The 21,894-nt window shown below is 39.7% G+C and overlaps 1 protein-coding gene across 4 annotated transcripts in view; it reads right to left on the bottom strand.

The window, feature by feature from the left end:
- Positions 1-21,894, bottom strand: part of KANSL1L (KAT8 regulatory NSL complex subunit 1 like) — a 64,094-nt gene that overhangs the window by 40,638 nt on the left and 1,562 nt on the right. For 3 of the 4 annotated variants that reach the window (XR_014184275.1, XM_082055068.1, XM_082055067.1), the window contains exons 2-3: positions 15,425-16,542; positions 17-158 (exon numbers count right to left, since the gene is read on the bottom strand). Coding sequence is in view for 3 of the 4 variants with exons in the window: in XM_082055068.1 (XP_081911194.1) it covers positions 17-158; positions 15,425-16,512 (1,230 nt within the window). In the remaining variant the exon portion in view is untranslated. The remainder of the gene's footprint in view (positions 1-16; positions 159-15,424; positions 16,543-21,894) is intronic. The other variant, XM_082055066.1, reaches the window with a different exon arrangement.

The following is a 21,894-nucleotide window of genomic DNA, read 5'->3' as shown; positions in this document are numbered from 1 at the left end:
AGCTTACAGACAATACCTTGGTGGCACGTATCTGCCTGTGAAGGTCAGTTAGTTGTTGGATTTTGTATTCTAGTTCTGAAATCTGGGCTTGAAGCCATGTCCAACGGCTGCCAATTCTAGCTCTGTCTGCAAGCCACTTCCATTCAGAAGTATAGCTGCTGTGAAGACAAAATGCTGGTTAGTCCAAAAATAAAGATAACCACATTTGCACAAGAACATTTTTGACAGCTGCTCTGCCTCATGTTGCAAGCATCTCAGTCGCTTTCAGAAGATATCTGATTATACCCCTCCAGTTTCACATCAGCTTATTTCTATAACTACAGAACTTGCCCAAATCGGTACAATCAATGTTCACTGGCTATTCCCAGGCTGAGTTAGTTTTCTGTTCTGCACTATAACACCCAGAGCTGGAGTAACTACCAAACTATATAAGTTAATGCAGATTACGGATTTGTAAAGAATTCCAGTAACTCCACCAGCAAGAATCCAAATTCTTACACCACAGTTCCTCCCACAGGCTTCCACAAATACCATTTGCCAACAACTGGAATCTAACGAAACACCATCCAGCAATGACCAGCTAGATGTCAAGTCACTGCCCAAAAAAACAACTAAGTAGTTTAGATGTCCTTTGTTCAAGCTATTTTGTAAATAAAGCTGTGTCAGTAAAGTAAAATTAGGTCACTCTTACTGTTATTTACAAATAGGTGTATCTTGTAACACAAAAGCTATGCCTCTCAGTACCTGACATTGTGATTAGCTTAACTTTATTAAGCTAAACTCATCACTGGTATCAGCAAACCTAACCTACATTAAATAACTGAATGACACAGCAGTACCTGTCAACAAGTAATCTTAATATCCAGTAAGTTTAACCAACAAAGACAACACATTGCAGTATTTTTGTATGCAACTTCCACTAGTATCCTACCATTAACTGTGTTTATTTATTTATTTAAAGAAAATGACTGGCAGTTTTTTTTCCACTGAAGTTGTGAAGTAGCTTGACACATGTAACATAGAAGAACTGTAAAAACAAAACTAATCTTCTTTAGGAAAATAAGTGCTTTTACTCAAGTTATTTGGATAACTGTTGGATCTAAATCTTGGATGATGCTGTATGTCAGCTCTGCACAGGCGGAATACGTGATCCCCTGTTCCCCGGGCAATGAAGAGTACTGAAGTATCACAAATGATACAAGAAAAAGCAGATGCCAGTGAATTGGCCTAAGAACATCACTCAAGTGCAATCATTTCACACAGATTTTTGTGCCAATCATCTCAACAATGAAAGAAAGGTAATACCTCAACCTGCAGAAGATGCTAGACATTACCTGTCATGAGTAGAGAATCACCAAATTTGAGGATTTTCAGGGCAAAGATTATAAAGCATAATATAACTCAAAATCTCAGAACTTCCAGTCTACTTTAGCTATCGTAACTGGTAAGAATAGACACAGCCTCCGGTACATTATCTGTAAAGTACATAATTTCCCTCTTTTAAAACATAAATTATCTCCCCACATAACTTACAAGCAGCTTAAACTGTCTCCTACACAGTCAAAACGAACATATGGAATTAGAAAGGAGATTTAAATATCCTGTTCTACATGCAAGCAAATAAAGTGGGTTACCATTAAAAATAAACTCAAATAACTCTATAAATGTATGCCATAATAAATTGTTTACATTTTATATATTCCATTAGTGATTATGTTCTATGAAAAAAAGGCATGTTAGGTCAACTTGTGAACATCCATTTTTCTGACAACCCCTTCTTATTTCTCTTTTTTTTCCCATCATCACCAGCACACAGTATATCGCTCTGGTTACTTATGCTTTAACCAAGTCTTCTTGCCAAGAGCTTTTGCACTTTTGTGCTTCTGAAAGTCATAAAATACAGTTTGTGGGTAAAGGGGGGAATTCAAATTCCTAGTTGGCCCAAGTCAGAGTTCAATTAACTAATGTGTTCATGCAAGTGCAGTGGCTGGAATAGTTAGGATTTGTCTCAGGATCCTGGGATGGCAAAAAGCTAGTCCTAAGAAACAGCTGCTTAACGAGGCTGTAAAAAATCCCTTAATAATTTCAACAAAAACATTAAATAGGAAATAAGAAGATAACCAAGAAAAACCCAGCAGGAGTGTTGAGGTGCTTATTTCTATTCTCAAAAGACAAATGAAGAAACAAACAGCAAAACCCCAAAACTAGGTCATTAGAAGCCCAAGTGAAAGAAAATAAACCATGCTGACAAAATTACCTCCTGAGCTAGATGCAACCGTTTGGGGAGAAAGGTGAGGTATCTTCAAACAGACCGAGGGGGAAGGGAAGCAAATGAGAGAAATAAGAAGTGCTGACACAGCTGGGAAACAAGAAGTGGAATGGAAAGGGCTGCGCTGGTCTTATGTCATATACATAGTATGAAATCACCATGGCAGTAAAGGAATGCACAATCAATACCAAACCGCAGCAGACAACAGAAGAGCAGTTAAACACTGTGACCTTAAGACAAGCAAATCATATTCTCTGTATATTACTGTATTACATGCAAAAGAAATAGAAATATCCTCTGCAAAGTTACATCACAAAGTATTTTTCAAAAATGTGTTTGCAGGTTTTTTCTTAAACTCTATTAAATCTTGGATTAATTGCGTTCACTGTTAAATATGTCACGTATATTTTTGCTTCATTCTAAAATACTACCCAAGTACTTCCTAAGGCTTTAAAGTGTACTGTATAATTAAACTAACTGCATTTAATTACACTGTAACAAAGATGTCCTTAGGCTCCTCTGTAAGGAAGAGTTTCCACCCAACTGAGCACAAATATCTCAAGCTCAGCCCAAAGGAAGCAATTTTAGCTTCTCCCTCCTGCCAGGCCAGGCTGCCTCGTGCCCAGCGCCTGGGCAGCTACACGGTGACATGGATTAGAGAGTTCCTCATGGTTAGTTTTAACTTTGGAGGCAGGGTGAATTGAGCAAGTTTAAGTCTAGATCCCTTTCCCAGTTTTGATGCCTTGCAGACAGACGCACTTTTGCATTGCCACAAGGGAAGGGGCAGGGAGCTCAGGGCAAGGCAGTGAGTACCAGCTCACACTTATGCTCAATTCTGCTCCCATCTCTGTCACTCGTATTTGTCTGATCTTGCATTATTTATTTACCATCTTTGCCTGCAAGTCTATTCCTCTACAAACTATTTAGTAAACCTTGTAACTCCTCAGAGGAAGATAAATCGCTGTAAGCTGTCCTCACACTCCTAAACTGACCTATTTGCATGCAAAGTAGTACAGGCACTCAAGTGACAAATTATAATCTACTATTACAATTTAAAAAAACAAAACCAAAAATGTGTGAATCTGTTCCTGGGGTGTTAGACAGTACAGCATAACATTCACTTAGTAAAAAAAGCTGTTTTAAGGTGGCACCAGTGAATTCATTGATTCTGCAAATCCAGAGGAAAAACAAACCAAACCAAACCAACCAACCATAAAGGGTTATAAAAATAACCAGGCATGTTGCTAAAGGAGGAAGTCAGAGCAGGTGCTAAAGTAGAAGCCCCTGCTCTGGTTCTCTGTTGGGAATGAGACAAGAAAAATAAAGTAGTTTCTGTCTGTCCCACTTCCTGTGTGCTCCTTTTGCAAAGCGTCATTCCTGGGTTTCCACGCTTTCCACTCTAACATCATACATCCTCCACAGGAACTTCAAATTTGCTCTTCTGCTGGCAGCTCAATACAAACCACATTACATTTGCAAAACTTTCTAATGTTCAGTACTGTAGGATGGTGAAATATTAAACTTACATGTAAAGTTACTGCTCTTGCAATTACTCTAAATCTGCAGCTGAACTGCTGCATACATCCAGGACTATTGGAACTGGAAGAGAACAGAGCAATCCTGACTTTGTATGAATAAAGCACCTCATTTAAATTTCCCTACAAAAACATGCTGGAAATGTAAGAGACAAAATTAGTTTCCATGTGAGATATTGGCTTGCATTTCCCCTGTTCTGGTTGAACTGCAGATCAATCCTGCACAACTTGCAAGAGAAGGAAGGATGGAAGGAAGGACAGAGGGAGGACAGACAAACAATCCACTAGGAGCACAGATGCCAATGCAGACAGTCAGAAGTATGATCAAAAATATAAGTAGGAAGCCGACATTCAGGCTGTACTGCGTCACAGTAAAGAATTTGCCTGGGGATGGCCAGCACCAGCAGATACAGTAGCAGCATTCCAGCAAAGCTGCTTGCTTTTGCTGAGACTGAAGAGGCAAGTGAAGAGCACTAAATAATACATTATTACAGTCAGTGTTATTGCTTTAACTGAAAAAAGTTTTTAGCCATGATCTACAGACAGAGCATAGGGATGAAGCCCTCAGTACTCTCATTCTTCCCAAAAGAGAAACAGAATTAAGAACAAACCATGCTTTTATGTAACCAAGCCAACATCAAAGAACACAACAGGACTATAAAAAGTATTTTCTGCTACCAGTGCCTCCATTATGTTGTGGGTGAGATTTACGTCTTCCCAATAGCTAAGATCAGTCCATCCCAAAAAACAAAACCAGGCAACCTGAGTGCAAAGGGCACTGCCAAACAAGATAAAATTGTTGGGCTAGACACACACTGTTGTTTGGGTTTTGTGCCTAGGGTGGATTTCTTTGTTTGTTTGTTTATGGGAGAGTAGATGGGGTGGAATTTAAACCTTTTAGGCATATTTAATTTTTATAAGCAGACCAAGCAAGAAGCCTGAAAAAATAGTTCATAAATAATGAAGGAAAAACACAGTGCTGTTTAAAATACACAAAAAACGAACCTGGGATTGATAGTATATAGGAGGGTTGATTCAAATAGGTATGCTGAGCACAGGAAAAAGTATTTAGAGCATACAGCCCTGTGCTCAAGGGAAGATTCTCCACAAGTATCTTATATCCTGAAAATTAAAAGGAAACTGAGGCCTTCCAGCCTCCCAATTTCCAGCCCCTGCCACAACACGTCTGCAGAGACAGTGACAGGACGCTTCCTACTCAACAGGGAAGGAGGATGTTTGCCACAGACCAACACTCCAAAATGCATGTTTGCCAGCCCCAAACACAGTCTCCTTCCAAAAGGTTTATTTCAAAGAACACCAACAATTTCAAGTTACAACTATCTTAAACATGAACAAGCCAGGGAGCAAGGCACCCACATAGTGCAAGTGGAAAAACTCCTCCAATTCAAAAATGATGCATTAAACGTAAGAACAGCAGTTGCTCCTGACAGCCCCTTGCACTTACATTTCTGCTCAGTTTCCTAACACGGTATATTTTGCTCTTTCTGCCAGGCGATGCCCCTTCAGTTTAATCCACATTGTTCTGGCATCCAGTTTTCAGATGATTTAGTCCTAAAGCGACCCTGTGATCCTGAACTCTACCATCGCTGCTGGTTCATCTCCTCCTCTCCCAGGGAACTTCTAGGGTATCAGAAGCCTGTTGCCAAACATGAGACAGTGAAGTATTTGGGAGAAAGAAGCAGCTCATAAACTACAGACTGAATATCCTCAGGATAAAGAGCTAATCACCTTCCTCGGTGGAAGTCACTGAAAACAATGGCAGAAGTTTATCATTTTGCTGAAGGACTCAACTCTGGAAATTAAAAAGCAAAATATCACAAAATTCTCCAGATCTTTAAATCTTATCCAGACATCATATGACTCATGATTAAATTCACAAGACTTGACACCCTTGAAAAAAATCATACATTCCCCAATTCTCTTGGGAAGCTCACTGAGTTGTACAAAAATACAAACCAGTTCATATTTACCAAATGGCACTCTTATCACAAATGTTTAACAGCACACGAGGATGCTGCAGGTCCCCTGGAACCAGAGCTGCAAGCCTGCAAACTTCTTGAACTGCCCCTAATTTGACACCAGCAACACAGTCACTTTTCCTGGGACATGGCAACACTCAAAAAGCAGCTGCCCTGAATACAAGCCTTTGCACACAAGCCGTTAAGGTGAGCAAAGGGCTGTCAACACGTTGGTGAAACTCAACATGTCCATTTTTCTTCTCTCTGCAAACAATGACAGTAAATAAGAGCTCACCTATGAAAACTAAGAGATGGTATATAAAACATGGATATTAGGTGAATTCAGATATACAGTGCATGTATTTTAGATATATATCTAGATTTTACTCATGAGAGAAAAATTCCCACTCCCAACAAAAACTTCGAACACTTGTAATGGCTGAACAAACATGTCCAACTATGAAATGACCTGTAAATGCTTTCTCAAGGACTGATTCTTCCAGCACACCTACTTAATATTTGTTTTCAGAATGAACTAACTTCTGATTGCTGTTGAAGTATTAATTTCCCTGGACCAGTTAACTGTTAAATCCATCATAGCAACGTAATTTTAAAAAAACAGCGAGTGCTGTTTTATGAACTCAGTCTCTTCTATGCATTCCAGAGTGCAAACAAGATTAAAACAAACTTTAATATCATCCTGCAGTATCATATCCAATCAACGCTGCACAACAAAACACTATTTACTCTGACAGTTCACAGTGAGCCTTTGCTCAGATCATTCAGGAGCACTTGCTGCAGACTGCCTGCGGAGAGCAATATGCTGCTGGTTTGTGACAACCAGCACCAAAAAAAAAAAAAAAAAAAAAAAAAAAAAAAAAAAAAAATCAATTTAGGGAAGTTTTCTGGCACTCAAAATCATCCTGCAGTCTCTGTGAGGATCTGCAATAAGGTCGTTCTTGTGGAGCATACTGGGTTGCTATCATCTCTGGTGTTTTAACAGAAATTTTACCTGGCAGAGATTTTTCCTCTGGAATACTACACGGCTTCAGAACAGATGGGTTGCAGTTCTCCTTATCATCTACAGACATCGGCAACTGCTTATCACAACAAATCCTGGCACCCACGCCTGATCCCACCACCTCTGACATACTGCTGCCATTTCATACTTCCAGAATAACATACGTTGATACTAACACATAATACATATCTTATCTTCCCAAACCATAAAACTTTATCCAGTTGAACATTTCTGCTAAGCCATCAGGCCTAGGGAATTTATGCACTAACACCTGAAATTATCAACCATACATGTGATGTTCCCTCAAAGATAAACTTCATGGTACAGAACTAGAGTGGAGAAAAAAAATTAAGTAGCAACAGAGCACGATTTTTACATCTTCCACAAATAAGTTTAGAAGGGACAGTGGGAAAGGGAGACAGGGAAAAATCAACATTCAGGAAAAAAGCCTGTAGAATATAACTGAAAATATAAAAAGAGTAAGCCTCTGCACTTAGATACCCTAGTAAAGGAGAAATTTCATAAGCATTTCACACTGGAGCTCTATATGCTCCCTCATGTGAGAAATCACATCTTCCAAACTGATGAGACACCACAGCCAGCACTTGAGTGCAACAGAGTTCAGGCAAAGAATCACACTATTACTACAAGTTTTATGTTAGAAACTGAACTGTTCCACTTGCACTTCATTGTTAACTCCACTTAGGGCTCAACAAAAATTAAAAATTCAGCTTCCTAGAGCAGTGTTGTCTGTTGTAGTGCTGAACCTTTCCAGTGGCTGGCTTCACAACCTAGTAGGTGCTTTTCATCTTCAATTCTGTTTACATAATTCTTTAGAGCTGTTAATGATAAAAGGCCAAATTGGTTGGTGGAGGTAGGGTCAGTTAAAATATTAACTGCCCAAGAAGTAAAAACCTGCAAAAGGTAAACCACCACCATTTCCTCTTTTAATAAAATAAAAAACACTGCAAAATGCATATCTGCTAATGATTTTGTTAAAATATTATAAAATGAGTTTTTAAGATTCCATTGGCTCCTCCAGCACCCCAGCATGGAGCAGAGAAGCAGGTACCACAAACATGCAAAGAAACAAACTTCAGGAATACCAGGGCTGCCTGGAAACAAGCTTTTATTCTTGCCTTTGAAATGGCACAACATCAATAGACTAACACCAGGAACACAGGCCTAGAAATTCTCCGTATTACACAACTGCCCTTGAAAAATAAATCAAGGAAGTAGCACTATGTCTGGATTCCATGCTCAACATAAAATGAGACAGAGCTTACAATATATTCCTTTGAAGATACGTGCAAATGGAACATTATTACAGCATATAAGCAGCATATCAATGCTGTCAAGCCACTGAAATTAGTCCCAAAATTTTTAGATATATTCTTTCAAGAAACTAGTGGGTATGGTATTCATGTAACATCTAACTCTTGCTTATAACTAATTTCATTCTAGCTGTGTGCAGTATCAGATTTAAATGTAAAAATGGATAGGAAGATAGGAAGCATATTCTTTTCTGAGACTTGTTGGACAGACAACAGTTGATCCAGAACTTGCATGCCAGATGCACTGGAAATCATCAGCAGGTTTTTGGTAGCGGAGGAGCTGCAGCCCTGCAGAACAGGGAAAAATGACCCAGGCAGAGACTGAGAGGAGACTCAGCAGGGACTGTGGCTGGTGGGGAGCCCACAGTGGAGCAGCCAGGTGAGAAATGAGGAGTAGCTACAGCAAAGGCACCTCCACACATTGACCTCTAGCTCCTGACGCCCATTGCCCTACAGACGAGAACGTGCCGCGCTGTACAGTGTGTGCAGTGCATGTGTGGGACACTGGTAACATGAGAGCTGGGAGGACCCCACAGTGCTCCTCTGAGGGGGAGGAAAGTTGGGCAGAGCTGGGACAGGTCCTGCTTCAGGCCTTCAGACCTGGACCCAGCCCACCCACAGGACCCAAAGGGAGCTGGGGAGGGGCTGTGCTGAGTGTGAAAGGGGTGAGTTCCCAGCACCTTCCCTGGGGACACCTGTGTATGTCAGGTGCTGGAAACACACTGTGACTAAGTAATACATAGAGAGGAGTGACCAAACAGTACTTGGCTGTCTGCTTGGCAGGGCAGGAATGAAATTTCTTAGGAGGTTAAACCCTACAGTCTGCAGGGACAAGGGCTGGAGAGTGTAATGAATGCAGGTTTGAACAGTTGCAACCGTCCTGGTTGTAGGAGCTTGTGTTGGCATTTCACCAAGTGTTATTGGTGCCTGGTCCACTCCCATGGGCTGGGCAGAAGATTAGTTTATAATTCAAACATGGATGTTCAGTTTTTTTTTTTTTTTTCAAATACCAGAATCGGTAATTAGAAGTTTGCTAACTGAAACTGAATTAAATTCCCCAAGAGAAAACTTCTTCTCACCCACAACAGCTAGGTGAAATATCTTGATGAAAATAATCTACAGCTATTTCAGTTTCAATAAAAAAGAGCACAGGTCAATATATTTAAATCCGATACCTAAAGTTACATTCCTAACCCATATTTAGCAGTATGAATGAAACCCTGTTACAAGAGAGCATTCCTATTTTGGGAAGCCTTTATGCACACTTTTTATTTCATGTGAAAAGGAAAAGCATTTAAATGATTTCCTGTTTCAGGGGCCCACATACACTGACTTTCAAAGACACTGGATGTATCCCTTTGATGTAGATTCTCATGAAATCAATGTTATCTGTAAAATGAAATAATGCTGCCCTCATTCTACAAGATGTTATAACGACAGCCCGTTGTTGTTTGCAAACAAATCTTTTTAATAAAACAAACACAATTCATGGCTTAGCGAAAGAAAAAAGCCATAAACCACTGATTAATCAGCAGCTGACATCAAGTACCAAACTCTTGTTGCCTACCATTTAGTTAAGCATGCAAGGTTATCATGTATACACGTCTGTTTATTAGATTTTCTATTTACTATACTATGTTGACTGCATATTCAGAAGAATAATGCCAAGTTTTTATTTAATATGCATTCAACACCTATCTAACTCAAAAGCTTTAACATTCCTGGCTCAGATATTCACTTACAGGTTACAACTTGTCAAACCTTCTCCCTTCCATTAAAACATTTCAGTCCACTTTCAGTAGCTGTAAAAATATTGATGTAATTACAGGTTAGAAATCAGGATCCTCAGTCACAAGAACATTACTCTGGTATTGTGAGAAAGAAATCTTGTTCAAAAGTAAATTATTATTGCTGTACATCAGATCTCTAAAGAAAAACCATAGATGCTTGTGGGACCCTAAGTAAGTTATAAATCCATCTTACAGAAATCCAACCAAGTGAGGTTGAATGTATCCTGAAATAATACTTGTATCCCTAGAGTGAAAACAGAAGGTAAGATAAAACTAGCTTTTCTTTCATTCCCTTGTAACGATTCTCCTCCCACAACCTAGTGACAGGAGCCAAGAATTAAGATAATAGAATTAATGAAAAAGCAATGTATAAAACATTTCAAAATCAGCATATTATCAGCACCTATGAATTTATACTTATTCAAAAGCTCTCATATTCTGTGCGAATAAGACATTTCCCAGACTTGTAAACTAAAAAGGTCTTAAAAACTGGAAACGATTGGGCTTTCTTGCATAAGAAAAATGGAGAGCAGTATTTAGTCCTGGCAGACTCTCTTCCTCCTCTTCCTAAACCAGAATTCAGCTCTAATATCAGCTATGAAGTGAAATTACAGCTCAAAATGGAAAATTAGGATCTGACCTTGCAAAAACTAACAGCTTCTCCTTACAATGTGTTTCAAAGACATGCAATAAACCCCAGCCCTTAAACAGTGCCTTTTGTAGTGAGCCCTCAGAACTGCATTGATGTTGCTCAGTTAGCCATGAGAAAAATGCTAGGAATAATGGATAATAATCTAGAACAAACAGATTAGATATGGAGATCCTAGTCATAATATTTCCTTCCTGTATTCTCTCCACTTTACTGTTCCCCTCCCCACCAAGTATCTGTGTTAAAAGCAGATTTCCCATCTTCTCTCTTTCCAAGTAGCAATCTAAGGGGAAAAACAAACAAACCAACCAACCAACCCACCCCACAAACAAAAAAAACAACCAATGAAACAAACAGAAAAACCCCCAAACAAACACCCAAAAACCAGAACACCAACACAGAAGAGGAAAAAAAAAGAGAAAGATTTACTATCTCTGCACATTCATTGTAAGTTTCCAGGCACAATAAACCCCGTGGGCATGGAAAAATAAAACAGTGCTTCTTCGTCAGACTTGAGGTTGCTGGAGGATAATCAGTAAAACATGTGTTTCAAAAAAATCAGAGGAAAAGCATCAGAATATTTCAGAAGGAAAAAATCCCACCAAATGATGCAAAAGGACTGTATTCAGATGAGGGAAGGAAGATTGGGGAAACAGAGCACAGGTCCTTTCATGGTCGATAGAGCAACTTATTTTGCAGAAAAATCTATTCTAAGTAGCTTTTCTCTCTAACCAATTAGATACCTGCATTACAGTTGGAGTGTGCAGCTGTGCCTTCAAAAAATCCCAGTGATGTATCTTTTGATTCTGGAAGATCATTCACGTAGCACATGTAGAAGAAAAACTCTGTACCCTGTCACTTTAAAGGTTTCCCAAATAATCACCTCAGCATCAGACTTCTCTGTGGTACAGTGTAAACAACTAGAACTTCTAACCACACCAGGAACACACACTAAATACAGAAATAAGGATGTAGAGTTGGATAATACATACAACAAACAGCTCTCAGAGCAAAGCTGTGTTGTTGAAAAAACTTTGAGCCCACATCCTCCCCCAAGTCACCTTGTTTGAAATTGGTGGCCAATTCTATGAATAATCTTCCATCTTCATGAACCACAAAGAAGATCAAGAAGTTCCAAGAAAACTCAGCTTGTGAAATGCTATGTTGCATCTGAAGTGGCTGATGTTTGTTGTGAACTCCTAAAGGAATTATTTATGCTCAGCTTTGTGATGTACTCCTCAGGGCCTCCATCCACTTTGGTTCCTAACACCTCACACAGAACTAGTGACCAGCACCTAACATCTGCCTTTAAGAAACGGAGTAAGTTCTACCACACCCCCCGTGTAGTGTCTCAGGGCATTTCCTCCATCTGAAGGCAGGAACTGAACTAGAATACACTGCAAATTACTTATGGAAATTCAGTGCTTTGCCTTAGAAACCTTTTGTGAAAACTGTGACAGGTTAAAGACATTCATGAGTTGACACTAGCAGCAAAATAACAAAACTCCTGAAAGGAGACAATTGTTTTTTCATATTTCTCTTTACCAAATACTCGAAGGACCAAATGTGTTTTCATTAAGCTCTTGAAATGGGAAGAGGCTTTCTAACTGCTCTAGAAACTAAGGAAGTTCAATAAATACTGTGAATTGTCAACTAGAAGAGAATTGTGTTCACCAGCTAACCAAGGATCTTTCTTGTGTTGAGGACAGCACCTATGTAACGCACAAGAGATGAACAATGGTCCAAATATCTTATAACAGCTATTTGCAACTAAACAACAGAGGTATTGAAATAGATACATAAAGACAATCTTACTTGAGACACAAAGCATTGAGATACAGCTCAGAAGAGCTTATGTCAACACTCGTAAAACAAAACTCTTTTCAGGATAATGAGAATGAACAGGTTCAAAATGCTAAAAATAGCTCCAGGTTTTTTCCTACCAGGAAGAACTGGAGCCGGAATCAACCTCTCCCTCCTGATGGGAAACAAACTGTTCTCAGGCAAACACAATAACTGCTTGATCTTCCCCTCTTGTACATTGGATTGACACCTCCTGCCCCTCCAAAAAGGATAAAAACCACTGCAGTCATGACAACGACCAGTCACCAGCATTATACCCTCAAGTTAAATGCACTCAGTATACTGGGGTACAGGCAAAACCAAAACATTTTTCCAATTCATCACTACATTTAGTAGAACCTTATAACATCTACAGTTCAGTATTACGAAGAATATCACAGATGAAGTGTCTTTCCAGGTCAGTGAAAGTCTTCACTGTGAAAAATGAGTCCCAGGTGAGGAAACGAGCATTCTCTCACCCACATGATAACATTATTTCTGGAAAGCACTAAGAGACAATTCCCCTGGAGAGAAAGGCATTTCAAAGAATGTGAATGCACTTAGCAGAAATAAAAATGGATGTTAACTTTGTTTCTTTCATCCAGGTGAAAAACAATCCAAAGAGCCTTAAAATGTTAAAGCTCAGGAAACAGCAAATTTCAGCAACTTGGACTGGTGAACAACTGATCTACCTTTGCTATCTAGAATAAAAAGTGCAGCCTTTTAGCCACAATGACAAGTCTTGGGAAAGTTGAAAAAAATTAAGAAAACCCTATGAAGGTGCAGATAACAATAAATTCAAATAAGAGACAGCCTGCCCTCACAGCAGTGTTAATTCAAGCATTGCCTCAGCCTATGCACACAGACAAGGTGTTTCTGCTTAAACCAGGCAGTACTTGAACTCTGAGCGCAGTTCCAGCACCAGGGATTCCTGCACTGCCAATGCAGCAAGGCCTCAGCCAGAGCCCATTGCCACCTCGTCCCCCTGCTGCTCAATTGCTGTTCTGCATGAAGAACATAACAAAGGGGAGGAAAAAAACCAGAAAAAAAGCATTGTGCTGAGTCAGATTATAGATGATCTACCCAGTCTCCTGCCTCTTAGCTGTAGCTGAGATAAGAGCCTCACAAGGGGGCAGGCATGGAGGGAGCAGCGCTTTTCAAAAACACTCCCTTGGCTGCCAGCAACAGCAGCTTGGGGATTTCCTGAGCCCAAGGTGCTGCCTTTCTGCTTCATAATGCTCTGTGAATTTTTTCCCTCAGTGTAACAGAGCACACTGAGTAAGCCTTAAGTGGAAAGATAACTTCAGCAATTGAAAAGCCACAAGAAGCAGGTAAAGGACTGGCAGGCAGAGTTAGAAACTCGACTGTCCCTGGCAAGAACAAAAAAGAAAACCCTCGCACAGAACTTCAGGCCAATTTTTACATTATGCATTACCCTTCAGGAATCAAGAGTTTCTCATCACCTTTTCAGTTCATCTAATCACAAGATAAGAATCCCAGAGGCAGAACTATTACTCAGAAGTTCAAACGTATCAGCTAGGAGAAGAATGTGGGTTCTCCTAGACTGGGAGAGCCAAAAATGCTGTTTTTTCATTAAAATATTTCAAAAGGAGAATAATTTTTTTCAAATTAAAATATCTAAGATGATCCTAACTTAGCTGGCAAGTCATTATGCTTTAGTCAGACTTTAGTACAGTATTTATCATTCTGACAATACATAAAAAGAAAACTAATTTTTACTATGCACTTCTCCTCCTCTCTGTTTTCCAGGCCTACAGACTTTAACCAAACACAGCAGTGATTTGATAAAACTATGCTATGCTGAAGCTTCCCTAACTGAGGCTATAAACACATAATGGGATAGCTTTTTTCCAATTTAAGATGAAGCTTCTTGGATTTCTTCTGAACATTATGCTTTTCAAGAAACAGAACAAGACATCATGTTTTTAAGTATTTATTTTTGCTCAAACACTAGTGCCACTCTTAATGTTTCTAGACACTCTCTAAGAACAGAGTATAAGAGATCACGAAACACAAAACCAGTCCTGACTTCAAGCAGTAGAAATGTAGGTAGCACAAAGCTCCTACCAAGCTGTGAAGCTCTATTCTGTCTGTCACTGTCCTGACTATCACATCTTAACAGACATTAAGACATACACTATTCTCTCCAGTTATAGAATGGGGAAAGAAGCTGTCCTTTCACCACTTTCTAAAATTGCTTGACAACAGAGATGCTGTTAATAGTGTAGCAAGGTAGGGAAAAGTATTTTTTTTTAAAAAAAGGCTGTACCACCACTGGGAAACAATTTTACCATCTTATACTCTTACCCACCTCCAATTTCCAAGGCTACAATAATTTGTACTGACAGGGTCCCTGTCAATTCCATACAGTATTAGTTAATTATACTAATTTCACTTTGGTTCTTCTTGAAAAATATACCATCAACACCACTGCTAGCTTCCTTCACAGTAGCAGAACAACTTCAGTAATTCAATTAACATTTTTAAAATTGTACTTCAAGGAACCTATTTTTTTCAATACACAACCCCCACATACTAGATGGCTTGACACCTGCATCAGGTGGTCATTTTTACTTTTTATCACATTGTAGTGGATTTCAAGATCCTAATGTTGCTAATTCTTAATAACTCCAGAATAAAATTAAAACTATTTTCATAACAACCAAAAATATCATTTACAGCACTATCACTATTTGATCGGCAGCACCTTCCCAGTAAGGAATAATTAGCGGTACTCGTGTAATGCAAACTGATAGAGTGCTGTACAAAATCTAGCTCTCTATTAGTAAAGTAACTGTTCCGTAGATGCTGTAATTGGGGGAAGTCCATGCTTTCTGTCTGGCCCCTACCCCTGGCTCACACTGGCAGCCCTGCTGATTTCAGGACTGAGTGAGGTTACTCACACAAGAATCTGCAGGTCTAGACCCTTCCATCTTGATTTATAAGCATGAAGCACATGAGTCTAGCAGGAATTTAACACTTACGCTTCCACAGCTGTTCTTACAGTCTGTTCATCACCATCTTCATCTGAGCTGCTACAAGTGGCATCGGAGTCCAGATCCTGCTCCACGCGAGACAGCAGCCCTCCAGTAGAAAGTGCAAACCCCCGGATTTCACCTGGTGCAACGCTAACTCCGTCCTGTATGTCCGTGCTCGAACTAGTCTCCAAAGTAGTTGTGTTGTTTTCTGCCCAACCTTCAGTGCACCTGAGGGATCTACTGCTTGAAAATCTGGTTGGCTCATGGAAAACCTTCATTCTTTGTAGCTGATGTTTCACAAAGCACTTCAGCTGCTGATCACAGTGTTTGATAACATGCTTTGCCAGGAGCATTTGTAAACGTTTCTGAGTTCTTTTGGCGCGACTGATTTCCATTTGTTGCTTAGTGACACACTGGAGTAAGCGACCATACACCTCCTCCGGGGTGCAGCTCAAAATCCCTTCTGAAGGCCTGTGAAGAATTTGGTGTAATAAATCCCCTTTTATTGTTTCAGCGCAGACTTCCAGAGCTCTGCCCAAAAAACCATTCTTCTTGTACCATTTACCATTTAAAAGCTCCATTTCTTCTGCATTAGTGGATTCAGTTACATTTGAATCCGAAAGTCTCTGTGTTTCTGTCAAATTCGGAGATGTGGTCTCTGAAAACGTTCCCCCTTTGACCTGTTCCTCAGGTTCCGAATGACTAATCAAACCAAATGATGTGTCAGCACCATTAGGTAATGAATTTCTCATCTTGGAGCAGTCAGGCTCTCCCACTTTTGTTTGCTTACCGGTTCTGTTGCTAAACGCAGAATTTCTACTCATTAACAAGACAGACTGATAGCGCTTGGAGGATGGCGGAGAGCCGAAATGGTGCACGCTGAGGATATCATTCCTGAGGTTGGGCTCAGCAGTGGGGAACCCCAGGACTGAGCAAGTAATCTGTGCGATGGAGTCCTCTTTTATCTTCTCTTCCACTGCTCTGGAATTTTCCATGCACAAAGCTGTATCAGACTCCATAGCTCTAGAGGACAAAGAAGGCGACAAGTGGATACCATGACCTTTTGTTGCTGCCTCTCTGAGGGCTGGTGTCATTATAGCTATGGTAGGTAGTTTACAGCAAACCTGAAAATAACATGGGCCATGTAAATTTTCTCATTTTCATAACACAGTACAAATGCAACAACTCTGTCAGATATTTCATTCTTTCGACATTAGTCAAAGATTAAATAAAAATGACATTATTTAAAGAAAAATGATAGACTATTCCTCCTCCCAAGTCAAACAAGAACACTCTGGTTTTTATTTATTTCAGTCAGAGGTTGTTCCATGTGCAATGAAAGCCTTTACCTCTCAGGGGAGTAAGTGTTCATACCTCATTGCATTTCTGATCCTATCAGTCTGAGAAATAAGACTCCCAAAGTTCAACAATGTCATCTAACCTAGCCCAAACTGAAAAAAATGACCATAAGCCATGTGAACTGGAAGGATGCATTTTAAAAGATGCGTGCAAGTGTATCTGTATGTATATACAAACATATAGAGATGCACATCTACACATTCCCACCCCCAAACTCTGGCTATATTTTATTTTCATCTGCTCTGGAGATAAGTTACTTTTTGAATCGCATTTGGTTTTCGTTCAAGTATTTTTTTTGTAATACTTAAATGAGTCAACATCAACAGTATCACAGAAATGGGAGCGATGCAGCTACCTATTGCAAGTTCAGCAAAGCAGAACAGCTACCACATGATGAAACACTCTGAAATAAACTCAGAGGGACTACTGGGAGAAATACATTTAATGTACCTCTATATAAAGCAAGCATTTGATTAGTTATTATATATTCTCACAAATACACTTCAGAAATCAATCATGAAAGCTAATGCTTTAAAAATAGAGAACGGTTAAGTTCTAAATGTTTCCTAAAAAAATCCTTCCTGTGCCTTTGTATCCAGTTCTTTATTCATCAAGCGCTGTCTGCATAATACAAACACAGTATTATTTTATAACAATTTGAATAAAGACAGTTTTCCTTTACAACCTCTTTTGCCTGTGGCTTGCCATAGCTTACACAAAGAGTTCCCAAACTTTGGGATTAAAAGACCAGGGTCAACCTTCACCATATCAGACTGTATCTATTCCATAGCCTACAGAGCAGCAATCACTGGCTTGCACTGTACTTTTAGTTTTGTTTAGATGGTTAAACAAACCTGAAGAAAGATTTAATTAAACATGACATGCAGAAGCCTGAAAACTCTCTGTTAAGAAGTTAGAAACAAAACCAGAAACAATAAGAGAGTAGTAAAAAAGTGAGTGTGGCACAGTAATTCCACAGTAAATTCTCTGTGTAACTGGTATACTACTGGAGCAACATTTCCACTGCCCTCCTTTTAATGTCTTCAGTTACTTTGATCTCCACAGCAACTGCTTAGCTCAGCAATTTTCAATGCACAGATCCCATAAGGGGTCAATGATTCCGAGAATGCCATGTATGGATCTTAAGCAAAGCAAACTCCCTGTCTGAAGCCTTAGCTTGTTTGTAACTACAGGTTTTATGCTGAAGGTGCAAACTTTAAAGGGAGATGTGGAATCCTAAGGAGCTGAGAAGTACCAGTCTGGATACTTTCTCCTTAACTCTCAAAACAAGAAGAAAAACATAAAGAGCCACATACTGCCTTAACATTCTCCATATGCTTTATTCACATTTCATTGCTCCACATATACTTCAACTATAAGGTTTTCATCTCTGTACATCACCTATCCAGCATCACAGGGACTAGGTTCGGTGGTCCCAATGCTGACAATACTATTAAAAATCATCATTAATGGTACTATTAAAATCCCCAGAATTTCAACCCTTATCAATGATCCAATAACTTCAGACGATAGAGGAATTCAGAACACAGTCTGGTGTGGTGGACAGCCATTAGGCAAGAGCCTCACTACAGGGAAATGCACTAATGAGAGCTGGAGCCCCACATTGCAAAGGCTCTGGTAACTTCGTAATGATCTCAGTATCTGTCTGATTCCTGGCCTTCCACTCTTGTAGGAACTAGCAGGCACAACAATTTTTAAATCCAAAGGAGCGTGGCTTCAGACACCTATGCTTCCCCTTCCTCAGCATGTGTCAAGTAACTGTAGTAAGTCAAAACAATTTATCACGGCTAAAACGTAAGGGGGACAGAACTGAAGCCACGCTTTCTCTGCAGGGTTACTATGAGCTCAAGGGAGTATTCGATCTGCCTCTGGGAACTCCAAGAATGCTGTCAGCCCAATATCTACATACACCAAGCAATCATTTTATAGCTTTTCCAACTCTACCATACACCTTCTGTAGCCCAAGTAGTTGAACAGGAACAGATTGCTACTCCTGAGAGCCAGGAAATATCCACACGCAGCAGAGCTGCTGCTGAAGTAAAGAGAAGTTTGGAGATGTTTATCTCTTATCAATAGGAAGATGGAGGCGATCCAAAAAACTGGCCGCACAAAATTTTCAGAGAGCTGTGTTTTAACTTGATCATATTCCCTCAAATACTACATACCCTTCTAGCACAGTTTCAGATTTCCTAAATGGCAATTAATACCATTAGCAAATTATTTTAAGGGGCTTTTTTTGAGTTTAGAGGACTTTCCTCCCCATCTTTCAGGGGAAAGAGGGGAAGAAATCAAAGTACCCTCAAACTGAAGCACAAACATTTAGCTAAAGAGCACCAACAAACCACTAATTAGGAGTTCCTGACAAAAGATACAAAACAGCTAAAAAAAAAAAAAAACAAAACTAAAATACTTTGTAAGAGTGAAATCGCTCAATTAACCTCTTACTCAGCAACTTGCAAACTTTACACAATGTTTCTGCCCTGAAGACAGTCATGTGAGACACTTCAGGTGTGTCCCTCTCATTTCAGTGACATCAAAAAGACTTTATATAAGCTGGTACTGTCCCAGTCTAGAGTCCATGGCATTTCTCCAAAGAGTTCACACAAACACACAAAAAGTCATTGGCATAAGAGCAAAAAAAATTATCAGCTGCAAAAAAATTGAAAACAAATTTTAGTACAAGTATTTGGCTCGACAAGAACTGGACAATTTTCATTTTTATATATTTTATTTCATTTTGGCAGAAAGCAGCAAAAACAATTTCACTCCACCCTCACTGGAAGTGAGATCCCAGAGCCAAACCTATTATCTTCTGGGGAAAAAGAATAAGCGCAGAGGGAGGGAAGACAAGTACTGCAAGTACTGTATTCAGGAAGAGTCTGTATTTTCTTTCTGGGAAAAGTTTTTTTGTCAAAGGTAAACCATTTCAAGGATTTTTTCCATTGTATACTACTTGAGGTTTCAAAACCAGAACAGCTGAAATGCTACTAAACTGGCAAACAGTTTGCTTTTCATCTGCTGAATACGCACTCCACTTGAATGGCTAAAAAGTATTGTAAAAAGAAAAGCTGACGTAAAATAAGTACTGGGGCGGGGAATTCACAAGTACCAGACACGCACAACAACTGATGTTTAAAGTGACTTTATGCTTATCCTCCCCTAATGCCTTAATTACCCAGGAGGATATAAGCGGGAACAGCCGTTTGCAGCAGCCCCAGCGCTCCCCAGACCCACACCCTGCTCCCCACTCCCACCCCAGCTTCAGGTCCATGATCCCCAGTGACTTTTCCATCACCCCTCTCCCCTGCTACCTCTGCTTATTGCTCAGTCCTTACTCCACATTTCCGTGTTACACCCTTCTCTGTCAGGCTCACCTCAACAGAATTTGTGTAAATCCTTAAACTAGTGTCATGTTGGTAATTAGCAGCACCCTATTAAAAACCCAATCACCAACCTGTCTGGAGGCAGGGTGGCATTCCCTTCCCAGCTTTTGTTTCTACTCCTTTCACTTTTTGAGTCTTTCCCCCCCCTTGCATAACACTATGACTTGTTACACAACAACAAAGACAATGTTTTGGGGGATTTTTGATTGGAGGGAGGATTGTTTTGTCTTCTAGTGTTTGTTTGGTTTTGTTTGTGATCTTTTCATTTTCAATGACAATAAAACTCCATTTGCATGAGGGTTTGTAAGGTTCCTGTGTACCAGTCTTCTCTCCTTGTAAATTGAGTTGTCATTGTTGTTTCTCATCCCAAACACCAAAACTTTCTTGTTAATTATGAGATTCCTGGAGATCAGGAGAAGCTTCTACATTTACTACTTTTTCTTCTATCAAATTCAGGGGCCTACAAATAACATTTCAAATTAATACAGCTGTTTCCACTTTATTCATAGATTAACAGTGTTTCAGATAAGCAAACTTCCAATGTTTATTCCTTGTCTAGAAGGCATTTCAAAAGCAAGGCAAAGTCACTGGCAGCAGACAGCATGTGGTGAAACATCCAAAATTAAGCTCAGCAAGAACATTCAAAAATACTGTATTTTGCACTGATAGCAGCTGCTTTAAGGCCTCTTAGAAAAAACCTGCAGAAGAGACAGCAGCTACATGAGCAAGCTTGATCTGCCTACACCACCACTGACAAAACCTGGTTTCCTACGGCTTTGTGTTGTTTGCTCCGTAATCGCGAGCTCCTCCTGGGCAGCCTTCCTGATAATCGCTGGCCAAAAATAAAGTGGTGCTCTGGCAGATGGGCACTGTGGCAGCACTGCCAGGACCCAGAACCACCACCGAGCTGAGCTGACTTGGGCTGGTTCTCCCAGCCCTGCCTGGTGGGAGACATCCACCGGGGTATACCTTACCTACCTCTCCCAATTTTCACCAAACTTACTTAATCATTTCTAAGACCAGAAAGAAAAGCTCGACAGCATAATCTGCTTTTTTTTTTTTTTCATAGTATAGTTTCCAGCTATAACCACAAAAGAGATATTGGTCCCACTGGGTATGTCCTGGTTAGGAGTATGAAGGAAAAAGGAAATAAGTTCATATTTAACACACCTGGGACTATCCCTTAAGAAAAGGAAAAAAAAAAAAAAGTCAGTAGGGAGCTTTTGTTTTCAGTTCAAAAGCAGCCCAGTTACTCATGACGAGCATTTAAGCATTTTAGTATTTTGTTCTATTAATAGATTGGAAAAAAACCCAAACAGGATTATGTGGGGAGTCTCAGCTTGCAGCAGCATTCATTGTGCAGGCAGTACCATACAGATAAAACTGTAAAGTCCAGTGTTTTGCACTCCCCAGAAGATATAAGCACAATTCCTCCTCTTTGGGAAAAACAAAACAAAACAACTCCACACAAAACAAACAAACAAAAAAAACCCAAGCAAAAACCACAACAAAACACCAACACATACACACACCTCTAAAAAGGATCTCTCTCTGAACAGTAAGATAACTCAATTTAAGGCAGACCACCCAGTTTTAATCATTAAAAAAACATCAAAAAGGACATACTTAAAGTGGAACTCATTAGAATCCATTTATTGTAAAATCCATGACTTATTAAAATCTCTGAATAGGGTTGTTTTTCTCCTTGTTCAT

The sequence above is a fragment of the Streptopelia decaocto genome (assembly GCF_964273445.1).
Source record: "Streptopelia decaocto genome assembly, chromosome: 6".
In the NCBI taxonomy this organism is placed as follows: Eukaryota; Metazoa; Chordata; class Aves; order Columbiformes; family Columbidae; genus Streptopelia; species Streptopelia decaocto.
The sequence above is the reverse complement of the archived record's forward strand: the minus strand, read 5'-3'. Positions and strand labels throughout refer to the sequence as shown.